The sequence below is a fragment of the Triticum urartu genome, chromosome 5 (genome assembly GCF_003073215.2).
Source record: "Triticum urartu cultivar G1812 chromosome 5, Tu2.1, whole genome shotgun sequence".
Taxonomy (NCBI): Eukaryota; Viridiplantae; Streptophyta; class Magnoliopsida; order Poales; family Poaceae; genus Triticum; species Triticum urartu.
The window spans coordinates 81,187,330-81,205,094 of record NC_053026.1 but is presented as its reverse complement, the minus strand read 5'-3'; the positions used below and the strand labels follow the sequence as shown (position 1 = coordinate 81,205,094).

Sequence of the window (17,765 nt, the reverse complement as noted above, 5' to 3'; positions counted from 1 at the left end):
AAAGATACTGGCATCATGCTGCTCTTACTATGTGACGATCACCAGAAAAATCACTGACCCTGTGCCTCATCAAGCCGCTTGTTGACAAGCATGATGTTGGCATCTGCCGCATCCAGCTGCCGCCTTAGTTCGGCAAACCCATAAGTCCGGCTAGCCACCGGAGCTTCAACCACCTGCACATAAAGGTGGTCTGGTTATTACCTGGGACTATCATTCTCTGTTTGCCGCCGTTTTCGACGACAACCAGAGTCTCAAGGGCTACTATCTACAAAGGGCACATCTAAAAATGTGTGGTACTGTCAAAAATGTACATCATTTCACATACCTCAAAACCCGTCAGTAGACTCACAAAGGCTTCATGCAGCCCGCTTTCGGCGAACGAAATCCTTTCAATCATTGTACCCATCAACGTGCGGTGCTCTTCTGAGATAGCCGCTTGCTCTAGCAGATCCCTCAGTACGTACGACCACACACCAGACGGTGTCGGACTCTTTTGATTGCTCTATTCAAGAGCCGAATACTGAGGACTTCGGGTGGCCATAGGATTACCTTCTGGCCTTGCCGGATCAAGGGAAACCCTCCGCGATGACACCTTGGGGTCGCCCACCTCGTGAGGCGGTGTGGCAGGGGGAGGCGTTTTGCTCTCCATCATCTCTGGAAGAAGATCCCCCTGAAGACAAGCACTGTTGAGAAGGGCTAAGATCCGAACTGCAAGATAAATGCTTCGGTTGTTTTCCTCAGAAGTAAAGCGAGATATTTTCATTATTAAGTACCCTTTTACTTATAGCTCGGTGGAGGGCTGATCCCCTTGAGGGCATAGTGCGGCCAGGGTAGCCCCCGAGGCAGGACCCTCCGGCGAAGATTTCTTCCCCCGTTTGGAGACCATTGTCTCCGGGTCCTCGGAGGCGGTCCTCTTCCTTCCCTGGGGAGAGGAAGTTTCAGTCCCTCCTCCCCGGCTAACCTCCTTCGCGGAGGCGCTAACCTCCTCGTTCCCCCCTTTATCTTCTCCCAAGGGCGCTTGATAAGGCGCGATCTCCACCATCCTGGTTAGCACGGGATTTGGTGAGGTCTCAGGGAGGGGGGGCGGACACCTGATCAACTTTGCCTTCGCTATCCAATCCTGGACCAAGAGCGGTTTTTCTTTTTTAGGGAAATGTTGCTATGAATAAAACGGACAATGTGTTCGGATGCGGGGCTATTTACTTGGGTATCCGGGCAATTGCATCTTAGACCTGCATCCTTAGTGATGTCCGGACACATTATTTGTGGTCTGAAGAACAATATGTACATCTCTTCGTGCGTCATGCCGAGGAAATGTTGGATAGCTCGCGGTCCTTCCGGGTTGAATTCCCACATGCGAAGGGGCCAGCGTTTGCAAGGCTGGACTTGACGGACTAACATAACTTGCACTACCATAACCAGACTGATATCTCTCTCGAAGAGATCTCAGATACGGCTTTGCAGTATTGGAACATCCTTGGCTGGACCCCAGCTCAGCCCCCTGCTGATCCATGACATCAGTTGTGGTGGGGGGCCTGAGCGGAAGGCGGGGGCAGCTACCCACTTGGCACTTCAGGGAGTTGTGATGTAGAACCACTCCCACTGCCACAATCCGGACACCTCTGGGAAGTAACCCTCAGGCCAGGGAGCGTCAGCAATTTTGCTTATTGAAGCACCTCCGCACGCTGCATGCTGCCCCTCGATCATCTTTGGCTTCACATCGAAGGTCTTGAGACACAAGCCGAAGTGAGGGGTAATGCGGAGGAAGGCCTCGCATACGACAATAAATGTCGAGATGTGAAGAAGGGAATCCGGGGCCAGATCGTGAAAATCTAGCCCGTAATAGAACATAAGACCCCTAACAAAGGGATCCAGAGCGAGGCCTAGTCCTCGGAGGAAGTGGGAGACGAACACGACGCTCTCGTTGGGTTCGGGAGTAGGGACGACCTGCCCTCGGGTAGGCAGCCGATGCGAAATTTCGGCGGTCAGATATCTGGCCTCTCTCAACTTCTTGATGTCCTCCTCTGTGATGGAGGAAGGCATCCACCGACCTTGAAGGTTGGATCCGGACATAGTTGAAGGTCCGAAGCGCCTAAACCTGAGCTTTGGGTGTTGGAACTCGATGCGAGAGGGGGATTCGATTAAGATCGAGAGGAAAAGGCCTTGTCCCCTTTATAAAGAGGGTGAATATCAAGCGTCCTCCTCATGGCCGTTTGGGACTGGCCTAAGATTTAGGAGTCCTACTAATAGGCGCGGTTGGGTCACCCACGTCCGTATTAATGGGAATCCCGTAATAAGGGGATACGACGATCTCTGCTTCGACAAGACGTGCCAAGGAAACCGCCTCGCGAAACACGCTGAGATAGGTTATGAAAAACGATTCAAATAAAGACCTGGCTGTGGTGTGAAGTCACACTACGGGGTACGTCAGTGGATTAGATTTGTGTAAATATTATTCCCTCTACGGTGGTATGTGGAACTTATTTTGCAGAGCCGGACACGATCCTCGTGTTCAAGATCTTCTATGAAGTATTCAGCGGAGGAACCCGCCTTGCAATGCTGAAGACAATCTGCGCGCCGGACTTATCATCATTGAAGCCTGGTTCAGGGGCTACTGAGGGAGTCCTAGATTAGGGGGTATCCGGACAGCCGGATTATATCCTTTGGCCGGACTATTAGACTATGAAGATACAAGATTGAAGACTCCGTCTCGTGTCCTGATGGGACTCTCCTTGGCGTGGAAGGCAAGCTTGGCAATATGGATATGTAGATCTCCTTCCTTGTAACCGACTCTGTGTAACCCTAGCCCCCCTCTGGTGTCTATATAAACCAGAGGGTTTTAGTTTGTAGGATAAGATACAATCATACCATAGGCTAGCTTCTAGGGTTTAGCCTCTCTGATCTCGTGGTAGATCAACTCTTATACTACTCATATTATCAAGAATAATCAAGCAGGACGTAGGGTTTTACCTCCATCAAGAGGGCCCGAACCTGGGTAAAACATCGTGTCCCCTGCCTCCTGTTACCATCTGCCTTAGACGCACAGTTCAGGACCCCCTACCCGAGATCCGCCGGTTTTGACACCGACAACAGGATGAAGACAAACCGACTGAAGAAATTGAACTGAGGAAATTGAGAAAGTCTTCAGTCAAAGTCTTCAAACACATATATGAGGAAATGAAAGAGTTGAGGAAATAGAACCAGTGAGCTTGGTGAAGACAATGATTTGGTAGACCAGTTCCAACTGCTGTCTCAGTTGTACATCTGGTTGGAGCGGCTAGGTATCTAAACCTGAGGACACACAGTCCCGGACACACAGTCATCACCGTATTCTCCTTGAGCTAAGGTCACACGGACCTCGCCCACTCACTGGTGGTAATTCTTCAGGTGACTTCCGAACCTTCACAAACTTGGTCACTCGGCGATCCACAATTTCTCTTGGATACTCTAGACCTTGACGCCTAACCGTCTGGAAGAAGCACAGTCTTCAAAGGTAACAAGCGTCGGATCCACACAGGATCAATCTCTTCAATGATGCTCAATCACTTGGGGTTTGTAGGTGTTTGGGTTTGGGTTTTCCTCACTTGATGATTTTCGCTCAAAGTCCTCGGAGGATGGGACGCTCTCAAATGACAAGTATCAGTTTCTCTCAGAGCAGCCAACTGGTCAGTGGTTGTAGGGGGCGGCTATTTATAGCCTAGGGAGCAGCCCGACATGATAAGACATAAATGCCCTTCAATGATATGACCGTTAGGTGGGTAGATATTTTGGGACAGCTGGCGCATAGCACAGCAACAGTCGGAATTTTGAGTAGCAAAATCCTCAGGGCTATCATGTTCCTCACTGTGTAGGCAATCCGCACTGGCGAATTCCTAACTCCCTAGTCAGAACAAATTCCTCAGAGACAAGAAGAACTTCATCTCTGTCACTGAAGAATATGACTGAACTGTATGAGATTTCCAATGGCTTCACTCGAAGGGATTGGTAGGTGTAGGATTTTGAGTTGAGCATCACATGGAAATTTTTCCTTAGTATTTCCTCGACCCCCTTTAACAGTATGGTGTTTCCTGTGACTCAAGAAAGAGAAAAAGAAACTACGAAAACAAAAAGTCTTCACGCTACATGTTCCTCGAATGAATGCCAAGTCTTTAAGGTCACACCAATTTCTTCACTTTCAAAGTCTTCAGAAAGTCTTCAGAAATTCAAAGTCTTCAGTCGAAGAACTTCATTTTTAGGGTTCGACTTTCTCTGTAAATATCAAACTCCTCATAGACTTATAGACCTGTGTACACTCACAAACGCATTAGTCCCTTAACCTATAAGTCTTCAATACACCAAAGTCACTAAGGGGCACTAGATGCACTTACAATCTCCCCCTTTTTGGTGATTGATGACAATATATATATATATAGATTAAGTTTTCAACGGGGATAAACATATGAAGTGTAAATACTGATATTGAGGAATTTGATTGCAAGATATAGAAGAACTCCCCCTGAAGATGTGCATAGTGAGGAATTTGCATTTGAAGCAATGCACACTTGAAGAGTTGAATCATGGAGATCTCCTCCTATATCTTGTAATTCATACACGCATTTGACATATCATAATGAAGAATTTGGAATTATATGAAAATTAAACCGAGCACCATCTGAAGCCTTGTTCTCTAGTTGAAGCTTCTAGTGTTGCTTTGCCACGAACTCTTCATTGTTGGTCTTGACAACCAGTATCATCAAGTCTAGCAGTCTAGCGTTCAGTACAAAAAACTGACAAAAAATGGTGTCAAATTTTATGGCCCAGTAATAATCCAATGTACATTGTTTTCAGATGGATGCCAAAAGATCTGATAAAATTTCGGTGTTTACGATGCCACAAATTCTTTTTCCTAGCGATAGGGCACCGACATGCGCTACCAAAACCACCACATGATGCTGGCGCCGGTCGCACCCGCGGTCCACCCATCATGGACCCCTAAAGCCATCCGTCTGGGTGCTCACCATCCGATTAGATTGGGCGGCACGAAGAGCCCAGGGAGGTGCCTGCGGCACACAAGCACTAAACGAACGTCGTAGAGGGCTTCGTCACCCGCAAAGGCTCCCAGGAGGCGGGGTACTCCAACATACTTTGTAGGAGTAAAGACCGACATACACACCCCAATTGACATTTGGTGTTCAGCGATATCCGCAAGACACTCAACTCCAATCACGATACTCGAGGCAACCCTAGTGAATGGTTAATGGTGTACCAACAATATAAGTCCAAGCATTGATGGCAAGTATTTAAATATTATGTTCTCTTCATAAATCTATCTCGTGATGATGATGATGTGATCACCTGCCTCATCAATAGACCCTTTTATCACATTTATCACACAACAGAGCACACATATCGTTCTACTTGTGTGACAAGCGTGATAAAAGAGTGTGCTAATGAGGAAGATCATCATCATCATCATCATGATACAAATGTATGAAGATTGCAAAAGAATTAAATACATGTCACCGATGTTTAGCTTTAAGTATTATTGAACAAATTGATTAAAACTATTCATGGAAAGACAATTCGTTTAGTGTTCAACTATCACATATGAATATCATTAGCATCAGTGTGACACATATAAATTGATTTTCCCACCAAATTCCAACAATATTTCCCCAAGGTGTTTATTGAACTATAAACATTTCCAATGCCGAGGAAAACTATATCTTAAAAAACTTGTGTTTGGGAAAATCTGTAAATTGTGACAACAATGGACAATGTTTCAAAGATAATATAATGCATACATGGAAACAAAAATGTAGCAGAAAACAAAAAAAAAATCTAGCCATGCAAATGCGAGGGTCATCCTGCTAGTTTAAGACATCACATTTTTTTGCTAGTACATCCATATATTATATGAATATTCCTGAAAACTAAAACTCCTTCAGTGTTCCACTTAGGTCCTTTTAGAGTGAGTTGTGCAGGAGGGAAATATCAGGTGATGCCACCACTTTGATGCTCCCATGATACGGATTTGAAAATTTGAACTTTATTCATTTTTTTAAAAAAAACATGAATGTTCACAACACATGTGTCTATGACCGCTAAAGAATTCAGATCCAAGTTCGATATACGCATTGAGAAACAAAAAGACAAATCGAGATGTGAATAGTGTAGTTTTTACACTATTCATGTTTTTGTCTTTATTGACACTATTCATGTTGAATTTTCCTCTCTATGTGTACTTTGAATTAGGATCTGAATTTTTTAGCATTCGTAGATACATGTGTTGTAAATATTCACAAACTTTCTTGGAATTTTTTGAATCATTTAAGTTTGAACTTTTTGAATTGGTAGCATGAGAGCATCCAGCTGGAGGTATCACCTGTATTCTCCCTTGTGCAATGTTATATAGAGACTGACTATATTTTGTAATGGAAGTTGAAGAATGACTCTCGGTCTCAAATGAGGCCCATAATGACTAGCAAGTATCACATGCCACTATGGTTGTGTCATATATTGGTCATCGATAAAGAAGAATGCATGAATTATACAGTTGTGATAAAATATTTTGATTCACTAATCATTAAAAAATGGAAGCCCCACACAACCGATAGGTAAGTAGCATGACCTAGTTCATAATATGGTAGCATTTCATATTTTGAGCCTTTGAAAAACTACGAAGTCTCGTATAGGTTTTTCAAAGGAATACGAAACTACTCATGAAATTTACAGGAATGTCAGAGGAAACAGTTCAACATCTACTAGATGCTGGAAAGAAGTTTGTCTTCCAACACATAGCGTATTCCTATTGACTAGAAATGCCATGGTCAGGAAAAAAAACTTTCAGTTCGTTAGACATTGAACTGTTTCCTGTGAAACACCTGTAAGATTCAAAGTAACACCATATTATGCATGAAAACTATAGGATTTTTTAATCATTTCCTAGCTCATCTAGGATCATATTATGCATAAAAACACATGTGAATTGGCCCCATGCTTTCTACTAGCATCATCTTGTCATAACTGGTGGTCAAGTTATCTGTTTTCTACAGATTTAAAACAACATGGTAGTGTTTTGGTTATCGATTTCTATGAAGCAATGAATAATGCATAATGTTTTGACAAAAGAATTTGATTTGTTGAACATTGGAAAAAATTGGAAGCCCCACCAAGCCAACGAGTAGCTAGCAAGGCCTAGTTCATATTCTAATATGGCAATATTTCGTATTTCGAGCATTTGAAAACCTTCAAAATTGTTGTGTCTCATATAGTCGTATAGGCTTTTCAAATGAACATGAAACTGCTATTGATATTTACAGGAATTTCAGATGAAACAGTTCAACATCTACAAGATTATGAACTTTTTTTGTCTTTCAAACATGGCTTTTTTCCTTTCAACTAGAAATGCCTTGTTAGTAAAAACAACAAATAAAAAAAATCCTGCTCGGTAGACATTGTGTAAGATTCATCCAACCATAACTAGTGTACTAGTCAAGTTATTTGTATTGTTTTCTAGTAGTAGTACCAGGAATGCAGCAATACCATTGAAATTCCTACCGAAATCCTGGTAGAAGATTGAGAAGGAGCACAGGAAAAAGAATTCGTGACGTCGTGAACACCAGGATCTTATGAGATATTTTGACATCCATATGAAAACAATATACGTTGGATTATGATTGAGGCATAAAATCTAACACCGATTTTGTCACTTTTTTTGTACTAAACGTCAGAGTGCTAGACTCGATGACACTAGTAGTCAAAACCAACAACGAGGAGCTCCTGGCGAAACAACATCAGAAGCTTCAGCTAGAGAACAAGAGTTCAGATGGTGCTCAGTTTAATTTCACCACTCTAAGGACCATGGACATATTTTATATTATGTCCCAAATTTTTTGCGCCCACCTTGAGTAGTGAAACTAAACCGCGCAACATCTGAAGCCGTGTTCTGTACCTGAAATTTCTGACGCTGTTTTGTCAAGAGCTCCTTATTGTTGGTCTTCTCTACCAATGTCATCGAGTGTGACACTCTTGCTTTCAGTACATGAAAAAATGACAAAATCATCGTAGAATTGTACGCCCTAGTAATAATTCAATGTATATTTGTTTTCAGATGGATATGAAAGGTCTAATAAGAACCTGATGTTTATGACGTCATAAATTTTTTTCCCATAAGAGGGCGCATGCGCGCGTAACCGAAACCATCACATGCGGTGACCCCAGGCCGCGCGGCACCCGCGGTCCACTCGTCATGGACCCATGAGGTCATCTATTCGGGTGCGCGCCGTCCGGGCAGATCGGACTACACGAAGAGTCCCGGGAGGAGGCGCCCTCTAGCGCAATCTGATTTTCGCAGGTGGGCTATCCAGGAACGCAGCAACACGGTAGAAATCCGGACTGATGAAAAATCCTGGTAGAAGATCGCTGTCCCATCCGCCAAATGTGATGGGACCTACAGTCGCTAGCACCACTCGGGGAAGCAGCGAGCGAGCGAGCGGCGCAGAAGAACCTCTCGCCCGCGTCAATCCAATTTTAATGCTGCGGCACCACCCCCCTCCCCATCCTCGGAATCTGTTGCATTCAATACAACTTTCGAAAAACAAGCATTTTTCTAATGCGCCCCAGCTACCTAGATCCAGCCAAAGGCTCCAAGCCCCATCAGCCACCACTGTTCGGCCTCCTCCATTAGCGGCGCGCGAGCGAGCTTCTCCGCCCTCTCGCCTCCGCTGATTACCGCCAGTGCGATTAGCGGGGTGCTCGCGAAGCGAGACCAGCAGTGAAGGCGAGGCCTTCGAGCTCGCGATCCCTTTTCCTCTGCTGCTGCTGCCCGCAAGATTACAAAATCCCGCGTTTGTCCTGTTGCCGCTGCTGCCGCTGGCGCTGCTCTCGGGAGGGCGGCCATAGAAAGGAGATAAGGAGGAGAAGAAACGGAAAAGAAATAATAAAGGCTGGAGGCTTTTGGAGCTCATAATTTTTGGCCTTTCTCTGCGCTCCCCGGGGAGATTTTCCGGCGCTTTCTTACTTTCTTTCCGGGAGGTGGGTTGGGAGAGAATCCAGCCTCTGAATTCGGTGAGTGAGTTCTTTCTTCCCCCCTGCTGCTTTTCGTGTGCAGAGTATTAATTTGGTTTGATTCGCTTCTGCCCCTTATTTTAATGTGCTGATGTGAGGCCTTTTTTGCCTTTGCTAATTCTCGCATCCTTTTCGCTGCGTTTTCTTTGGAGATTCTTCTTGGGACAAACTTGCAGGAATCACCCAAGTGAGGCTCTCATCGGCCATATCTTGTTGATGTTTCTCTTTCTCTCTGCCTGTCACTTTCCTCCCAACCGTAGGATAATACTAGTACTACTACACAGGTCCTGGTCTTTTTTCCCTCTCAAGATTTGCATCTTTGCTTGTGAGTGAGTCGCCCATGGCCAAGGAGTCGTGGTCAATTCTTGTGAGCTAGGGTAAGATACAAGCAGCAGCAGCAAGGCTGGAGTGTCTGTGTTCTCTTCTCCTCTGCAGCCTTTCTTTCTGCTGCTGGCAAAGTGGCCGTTTTTTCATCCCCTTGTGAGAGGCGAGAGCTGCAATCTTTGGAGTGTAGTTACTCCCACCAGCCATTTCTTGGCGCTGCTTTACTCTACTGATTAAATGCCCCAAATTTCGTTTTATGCACTGCTAAAATTTTTGTGCAATCAATGCGAAGCCCCCCGACTGCGCGCATAAAAGGGGGCCAAAGGTGTGAAGACCCAAGAGCGTCTCCTGATTGTTTTCTCCTTCCTGTGCAGCAGTTTCTGGTCTGGTCCAAGGCGAGAGAGTGTTCTTGCTTGAGTTGGTGTTGATCCAATGGGCGAGATGAACCACCAGCCCGGGGTGCCGCCGCCGGTGGGCGTGCCACCGCCCATGGGGATGCAGCCCATGATGAACGCTCCGGTTGGCGCCGGCGCCATGCACCAGCCCTACGAGCAGTTCAACCAACTCAACTACTGCGTCCACTCCAATCCTTCCTGGGGTACGGAAATCCAATCCTGGCTCCCCTCTTAACTCCTCTGCCCGCTTTTACTTTCTTTTGCTTCCGCATGCACAGTTCGATTGTGTGCATACAGGACGAAGTAGCAGTCTGATCTCTAGTACTAATATCTACAGATTTAGGCATCTTTAATTTTGGTTTGCAGATGGTTCTTGGTCATTCTTTTGTTCAAGGCCTATCTCAGATTTCGGTTTGGTTGCGTTCAATAATGCTCTGTTTTGTAAAGTCCCCACATATAATCGACTTCACTGATGTATTGATTTTCTTGAATCTTCTGTTCATGTAGAATTATAGCCTTTGTTATTGCATACTTTGTTGATCTGTAAAGGGCTGTACCTACTATTCTTGATCTGAATCTGGGATGTTCATTTAGACAGCTAGCAACACTTCTATCAGGTGCTGCTATAAGAGGCAATGTTTTTTTCATGGAACAAAAAGAGGAATTGTTGTGATCTGCCACTTTGAAGTATAGAAAAGAAAAGTCTATTGATGCCTAATCTTTAAGAAAAGACTTTGTCTGCATATCTCCTGTAGTCTTTTATACTTCTCCTTTGCATATATTTAGGTATGAACAGTACTGCTGGAAGCCTGGAATTGGTTTCCTTGTTTGGATATGATTAGGATATATGTAAAACTTGCACTTACCCTGTTCTATTGTACCATCATCTACAGTTCAGGTAGCAGGGCTTGCATTCCTCCACTACCTAGTGATGTTGGGCTCTACTGTCATGCTTGTGTCAATTATTGTTCCTGCAATGGGTGGTGGTCCTGTGAGTATATCAATTTGTTTTGCTATTCATAGCATTTTGTTCTGCATCAATGTAATTTCCTTTTGAAGATTTAGTGTTGATTCCCTGCTGCTTTTGTTGTTCTTATTGATAGGGTGAGAAGGCTCGTGTTATTCAAGCATTCCTGTTTGTGAGTGGCATTAATACTCTGCTCCAAACACTCGTTGGGACACGGCTTCCAACAGTTATGAATGCCTCCTTCGCATTTGTTGTCCCAGTGCTGTCAATAGCCAGACAGTTTAACACAAACGACTTTGAAAGTAATCATGAGGTAGAGTGGTGCTAATTTGCTCAGTCATAACACTCTTTTATCTGTAATGTTTAACCATGCTCCTTGTTGCGTTTTGGCAAATGTTATTTGGAATGATAGTTCTTTCGAGGATTCATTGATAAATTATCTTTCACATGGTAATATTTACACTTCTAACTATTGAGGCATCTGCAGAGATTCGTTCACACAATGAGAGCAACTCAAGGGGCTCTAATTGTTGCTTCAATCCTCAACATGATTCTTGGATACAGCAGAGCATGGGGGGCATTTGCCAAGTATGCATCCTGTAGTACTAGTTCTTAGACTTCATATAGTATTATTTTCTTTTGAAGCTATTAATATTCATGTAATTTTATTTCGCAGGAAATTCAGTCCTGTAATAATGACTCCTGTTGTTTGTGTCGTTGGTCTTGGACTATTTCAAATTGGCTTTCCTCAGGTATGATTTCTATATTTTAGCAGAGGACTTAACATTGAGAAAGAAAGAATGGAAACATATAATGTTTATTCTCCATGGTAGGTTGGAAAATGTGTTGAGATTGGGTTGCCAATGCTAATTCTTGCGATTGTTGTGCAACAGGTAACAACTTAAATCTCCTTTTTGTATTTTCTGATCGAAATATCGATTAATTTCCATTTTAGTTATGCTATGATTTGTGAAGCTGGCTAGGAACCAACTGTTCAATTTGCTCTATGCAGTATGCGCCACTTTACTTCAGACATATCCATGAGCGCACAACCTTCTTGTTTGAGAGGTATTCGTTGCTTCTTTGTATCGGCATCGTGTGGGCCTTTGCAGCTATCCTTACTGCTGCTGGTGCATACAACCATGTTTCGCTCAAGACACAACAGCACTGCCGCACTGACAAGTCTTTCCTTATATCATCTGCACCATGGTATGGTTCTTGAGGATATTTCTTATGGACTAACTTTACGAATCGCAAATGTTTGAAGCAGCCATTTTTAATCCACTCTTTGCATGCCTGCACTTTCAGGATCAAAATTTCATACCCCTTCCATTGGGGTCCACCAATCTTCACTGCAGGTCATTCATTTGGAATGATGGGTGCTGTGCTTGTTTCATCTTTTGAGGTTAAGACTAATTGGATTTCCCTTTGTTCTATCTTCTTTCGTGCATTCTTTCTGCTGGAACCTAATTGTGCTATCTTGTGTAGTCAACCGGTGCACACTTTGCAACTGCACGTCTAGCCGGTGCAACACCACCCCCAGCTCATGTTCTTACTCGAAGTATTGGTTTACAGGTGACTGTCATTTCAGAAGTTGTCTTATAAGGGCTAGTGAAATATGGTTATCCATGAATACTAGAATTTGAATGCTTTCCTTCTCCTTACAAATGCTTTAACTGGATGTATATGCTAGAGCACAAATAGTTTCAAATACTTCCTATGTGATGTGATGATTGATTGTGCCATACTTTCTTTGACTCTTGTGCGGATTCTTCTGGGCTGCTATTAAAGTGTCTACGTGCAGGGCATTGGGATATTCCTGGCAGGACTGTGTGGTGCTCCAGCCGGTTCATCTGTATCAGTGTAAGGGAACAACTCCTCCTCCCCCCCCCCCCCCCCCCCCCCCCCCCCCCCCCCCCCCCCCCCCCCCCCCCCTGCGCGCCCCCTCGTGTGGCACAGTCACGTGTAGGGTTTTACTATTATAGAATAGTCTCACGCGTAAATGAAACTGAAATGTATTGCTGCATTGTAGGTATGATGATCCAACATTGTAGCCAAGTTTATCTTGGGGCTGGTTGTTGACTTATTATTAGCAACCGTATTTGCCTTAAAAACAGCTTTTTTCATGCCATCAGAACTTATCACGTAATCTCGAGGCTGTTCGTGTAGGAAATATACTTCCATCTACTGTTTAGGTGCTAGTCTGGTGATAACCTCACACAATGAAGAAAGGAAGAGGATGCAAGCAAGAAAAAAGAGTGGAAATGGCATACCTGTCTAGGCCAATAGCACCAGAGCCTCCATCCATGGCGCCTGCCACTCCCAACTCTTTCGCTACCAGAGCGAGTGATGACGATGACTTGAATTATCTGATCCAAGGAGGAGGTGCTTAATGTTGCCCGGACCTCGATGGATCTGGTGGTGGAGAAGGACAGACATGACAAAGGTGGGGGATCTAGCAAGGAGGAGCACGTTCTTTATCGGAAGCCTTAGTTGCCATCCGGCTAGTAGGACCAATTCCAGCTCACCTACAAAATGTGCCAAGACTTCAAATCCAAAAGTTCCACCTTCCTTGAAAATCAACTTTGGAATCTAAGATTTGAACTTTACAAGAGTTAAAAGCAAAAGTTCTAATCACGAGCTCTGGTTGTTGTATGCCAAGCTCAGAAGAGCTTGGGACAATGGCACTTAGCACCTTAGGAACACCAGACGCACCCACTCTTTCTTGATTGCTCCTTGTTATCTGCCTGAAGTCATGATAAGCACACCCAATTGATCATCCTCCCCATGATGGTGACGGAGGCAGAGCAGACTGAGGAACTGCCTCTACCCTCCTCCAATCAACTCGGTCTTGTTTCTTTCTCCTAGATCAAGGTATTTGTTATTCTTCGTCTAATCAACGCGGTCTTATTGGTACCTAGTTTACTATTCTAGATCTTCATCTAGCTGTTCTCTTTATTTTGCTACTCCTTCCTAAACATTCCTCTAATCGACTCGATCTTGTTGCTTTGTTCTAGATCAAGGTATTGGTTATTCTTCCTCTTCTATCCTAGGTAGCAGCAGGAGGAGGTGACGAGTAGAATAGTACTCCCTCTGTAAAGAATTATAAGAGTGTTTAGATCACTAAAGTAGTGATCTAAATGCTCTTATATTTATTTACGGAGGGAGTAGCAGAGAATAGCTAGATCAGATCTATAGTAAAACAGAGAAAGGAGATGGGAAACTAACCGGGAGGTGGATTCAGCCATCACAGCACGCCATCCTAGATCTGATTCTTGGGTGGGCCACAAAGGTGCTTTACCGGTAGCGAGTTCTTCTGATCTGGATAAAGCAATAAGACCAAATCAATTAGAGAAAGGATTAGCAAATCAAAGAGAACAACTAGATCGAGATCTAGAGTAGTAAACAGATACCTTTATCTAGAACATAGCAATAAGACCGAGTCAATTAGAGGAGTAATAGCCGATACCTTGATCTAGAACAAAGCAACAAGACCGAGTCGATTAGAGGAAGGAGTAGCAAATAAAAGGTAACAGCTAGATCGAGATCTAGAGTAGTAAAATAGATACCTTGATCTAGATCAAAGCAATAAGACCCGAGTCGATTAGAGGAAGAATAGCCGATACCTTGATCTAGAACAAAGCACCAAGACTGAGTCAGATTAGAGGAAGGAGTAGCCAAAAAAAGAGAGAACAACTAGGTTGAGATCTAGTCTAGAGACTAGAGTAGTAAAATAGAGGAGATGGGAAACTAACTGGGAGCTGGATTCAACCCTCAGCACGCCATCGCCATCCCCGCCTAGATCTGCTTCTTGGGTGGGCCACAAAGGTGCTTTACTGGTAGCGAGTTCTTCCGATCGAGAACAAAGCAATAAGGCAAAATCTATCAGAGGAAGGATTAGCAAAACAAAGAAAACAACTAGATCGAGATCAGTTGTAAAACAGATACCCTGATCTAGAACAAAGCAACACGACTGAGTCACAACCCGACATCGCTATCCCCGCCTAGATCTGCTTCCTAGGCGGGTACAGAGCCTTTAACGATAGCGAGTTCTTCCGATCTAGAACAAAGCAACACGACATAGTCAATTGGAGGAAGGTAGAGGAAGGAGTGGCAAAACAAAGAGCTAGATTGAAATCTAGAGTAGTAAAATAGAGGAGACGAGAGACTACCCAGGAGGTGGAGTCAGCCATCACAGTACGCCATCGCCATCCCCGCCTAGATCTGCTTCTTGGACTGGCGACAAGACTGAGTCACAACCCGCCATCGCCATCCCCGCCTAGATTTGCTTCCTGGGTGGGTGACAGAGCCTTTACCGATAGCGAGTTCTTCCGATCTAGAACAAAGCAACGGGACATAGTCGATTGGAGGAAGGAGTGGCAAAACAAAGAGCTAGATCGAGATCTAGAGTAGTAAAATAGAGGAGACGAGAGACTAACCGGGAGGTGGAGTCAGCCATCACAGCACGCCATCGCCATCCCCACCTAGATCTGCTTCTTGGACTGGCGACAAGGGTGCCTTACCGGTAAGAGGTAGTGAGTTCTTCCCTAGGACGTCGCTGCCAGGTTAGGCCACTGGTGGCGATGGTTTGTGGTTCTCCGTTGGAGAAGTTCTACGGGAAGGGATGAGTTGGGTGCGGCGGCTCAAGGAGGTGGAGTCAGCCATCACAGCACGCCAACACCATCCCCGCCTAGATCTGCTTCTTGGACTGGCGACAAGGGTGCCTTACCAGTAAGAGGTAGTGAGTTCTTCCCTAGGACATCGTCGCCGGGTTAGGCCGCTGGTGGCGATGGTTTGCGGTTCTCCGTTGCAGAAGTTCTACGGGAAGGGATGAGTTGGGTGCGGCGGCTCAAGGAGGAGGGGAGTGAAAACCTAATTTCTCTTTGTGTGTGGTGGCTTTATAAGGAGCGGAGCGAAAACGTAATAGCCCCACCTTCCGAGCCGGCCATCTGGGCTAGTTGGGCCGGCAAAGCAGGCCGACAGCCAACTGAATCAGCAACGGCAAGGAAGTCAGGGTAGAATGTTTCGCCTCGACTGCTGTCTTGTGCTTCTAGCATTTCCTTCGCGATGCCGATGCTGTTCACACGTGCTTCTCCTGTCACCGTAGTCTCTCACTCCACGGTGGTGCCAAGTTGCCAAAACTGCCCACCTTGTTGTGCAAAGAGTTTTGCCCAGTTTGTGAACCTGAAATTTAGGCTGCTTGACTTACCATTTGCGCCGAGCTGCAGGCTCCAGTTGGCAGCCCTCAATGACTGGGAAGCTAAATGCAACTAATCATTTTTTAGGGATAAATGGAACTAGTCTTCATCTGGTCAATGACTTCATAACTATGGTGCAATCCAACGTTTAAAAAAAAGCAGCAGTGCAATCTGATGGTGGTTCATGCACGCACTGTAATATTGCGACAGGCGTCCATATATTAGGCCGGGGATTTCTAGTTAGAACTTAGAAATACTACACTGATGATCCTTTAGCACATCACATCTGAATATAACCCAGTATATTGTTTCTCAAGACAAAGTTTCCCTTTAGAACTATTTATGCTATGCCTTGTCAACTGCACGCACTAGACTTATCTTCCTATATAAATGCAGCGAAAACATCGGGCTACTTGGATTAACAAAAGTTGGAAGTAGGAGAGTGATCCAGATATCAACTGGCTTCATGATATTCTTCTCCATATTTGGTAATTCTCTGTTCCCACCTTGTGTTACTTAAGGAAAGAAAAGTAAATTCTGGCTCAAATTTGAGAACTTTCATTCTTGCAGGGAAGTTTGGGGCGTTCTTCGCATCAATCCCGTTGCCAATCTTCGCGGCAATTTACTGCATCTTGTTTGGTATCGTAGGTGAGCCAGAACTTCCTTTCTGTGCTGTTGCATATGTGTTTTTTCACTATATTTGGCCTAACCAATGTATTTTGCTGATACCAGCTGCTGTGGGAATCTCGTTCAGCCAGTTTGCAAACAAAAACTCCATGAGGAACATCTACATCATTGGACTATCGTTGTTCCTTGGCATCTCGATCCCTCAATATTTCGCGGAGTACACCGCTTCTGCTGGCCGCGGACCTGCCCGAACAAATGCAGGATGGGTATGTTAAGCAACCCCCTTTGCATCATTGTTTAGTTATCATGTCAGTTTGAGCCTCGAGTTCCTGGTGTGTGAATTTTGATTTCTAAAATTCATCTCTACGTTCTTTGTTGCCGCAGTTCAATGACATCATCAACACAGTTTTTGCCTCCGGCCCAACGGTGGCGCTGATCGTCGCGTCGCTTCTGGACAACACTCTGGAGCCCCGTGCCAACGAGAACGACCGAGGGCTCTCATGGTTCATGCCATTTCTGCGCCGCCGTAAAGGGTACTCGGACCCCAGGAACGAGGAGTTCTACAGCTACCCGATCCGGGTCCATGACTTGGTTCCGCACCGGTTTCTCTGATTCTAGAAGGGGTGCTGCTAATTATCCTGTGCTGCTGTGCAATGTAAATCCCCTTTGTTCTTGTTAGCCTTTTACCCCCTGTGGCCCGTAGCGATTGGTGCGGTCACAGGTTTCAGCTTAGTGGGATATATGGTACAAGGATGCTAGGACTTCCGTCGTTGCTGTTGTTGGCCGTTTGGGCCAAGGAGTTGGTTACATGGTTGACGTAGAGTTTTATTGTCCGGGTGTAATGCTGTCTCTGGGGAAAAATGAATGCAAAAGGATGATAGTACCTCAATTATCGGTTACCGAGGCAGCGATGTGTTGATGAACCTTCAGTGCGTGCATTGGTTTATGAAATCTTTGCAAGTAAACTGGCCTAATTTTCTTCTGCATTTTATCATAAGATGCTCAAAATCAAAGGCTGGTAGGTATGCGTACTCTGATGAACTTGCAGGTTTCACATGGTCGATATCTTTTGGTCTATAAAAGAGCAGCCTGAAGAGACGACCGATGACAGGAAAATGAAGCACGGTTTTCGTTTGGCAAAGGCCTGCATTTGCTATTGTGAGATTGTGAGGCATTGGGAATATGGAGCTTTCGTGTTGCCCTGCT

General features: G+C 44.9%; 1 protein-coding gene across 4 annotated transcripts; it reads left to right on the top strand.

Moving 5' to 3' along the window:
* Positions 1 to 8,472: 8,472 nt before the first annotated feature.
* On the top strand, positions 8,473 to 17,466 carry LOC125507995 (nucleobase-ascorbate transporter 3-like). Of its 4 annotated transcripts, none has more exons than XM_048672538.1 (15): positions 8,473 to 9,048; positions 9,750 to 9,970; positions 10,661 to 10,758; positions 10,871 to 11,047; positions 11,222 to 11,322; positions 11,411 to 11,486; positions 11,568 to 11,627; positions 11,747 to 11,943; positions 12,043 to 12,139; positions 12,223 to 12,309; positions 12,539 to 12,597; positions 16,329 to 16,420; positions 16,503 to 16,580; positions 16,665 to 16,825; positions 16,944 to 17,466. In XM_048672538.1, exons 2-15 carry the CDS (start codon positions 9,805 to 9,807, stop codon positions 17,169 to 17,171), a joined length of 1,677 nt encoding a protein of 558 aa, XP_048528495.1. In that variant the 5' UTR covers positions 8,473 to 9,048; positions 9,750 to 9,804; the 3' UTR covers positions 17,172 to 17,466. The 4 variants fall into 4 exon arrangements, with proteins under 4 accessions (XP_048528495.1, XP_048528496.1, XP_048528498.1 ...); XM_048672539.1 differs by having other exon boundaries at positions 9,747 to 9,970; XM_048672541.1 differs by lacking the exon at positions 8,473 to 9,048 and adding an exon at positions 9,323 to 9,425.
* Positions 17,467 to 17,765: the final 299 nt, after the last annotated feature.

Excerpts from the sequence above, each read along its gene's own strand:
- LOC125507995 (XM_048672538.1), top strand. The coding sequence starts at position 9,805 with ATGGGCGAGATGAACCACCAGCCCGGGGTGCCGCCGCCGGTGGGCGTG. Across the intron at positions 12,310-12,538 it reads CTCGAAGTATTGGTTTACAG|GGCATTGGGATATTCCTGGC; the intron begins GTGACTGTCATT and ends GTCTACGTGCAG. Across the intron at positions 12,598-16,328 it reads GCCGGTTCATCTGTATCAGT|CGAAAACATCGGGCTACTTG; the intron begins GTAAGGGAACAA and ends ATATAAATGCAG.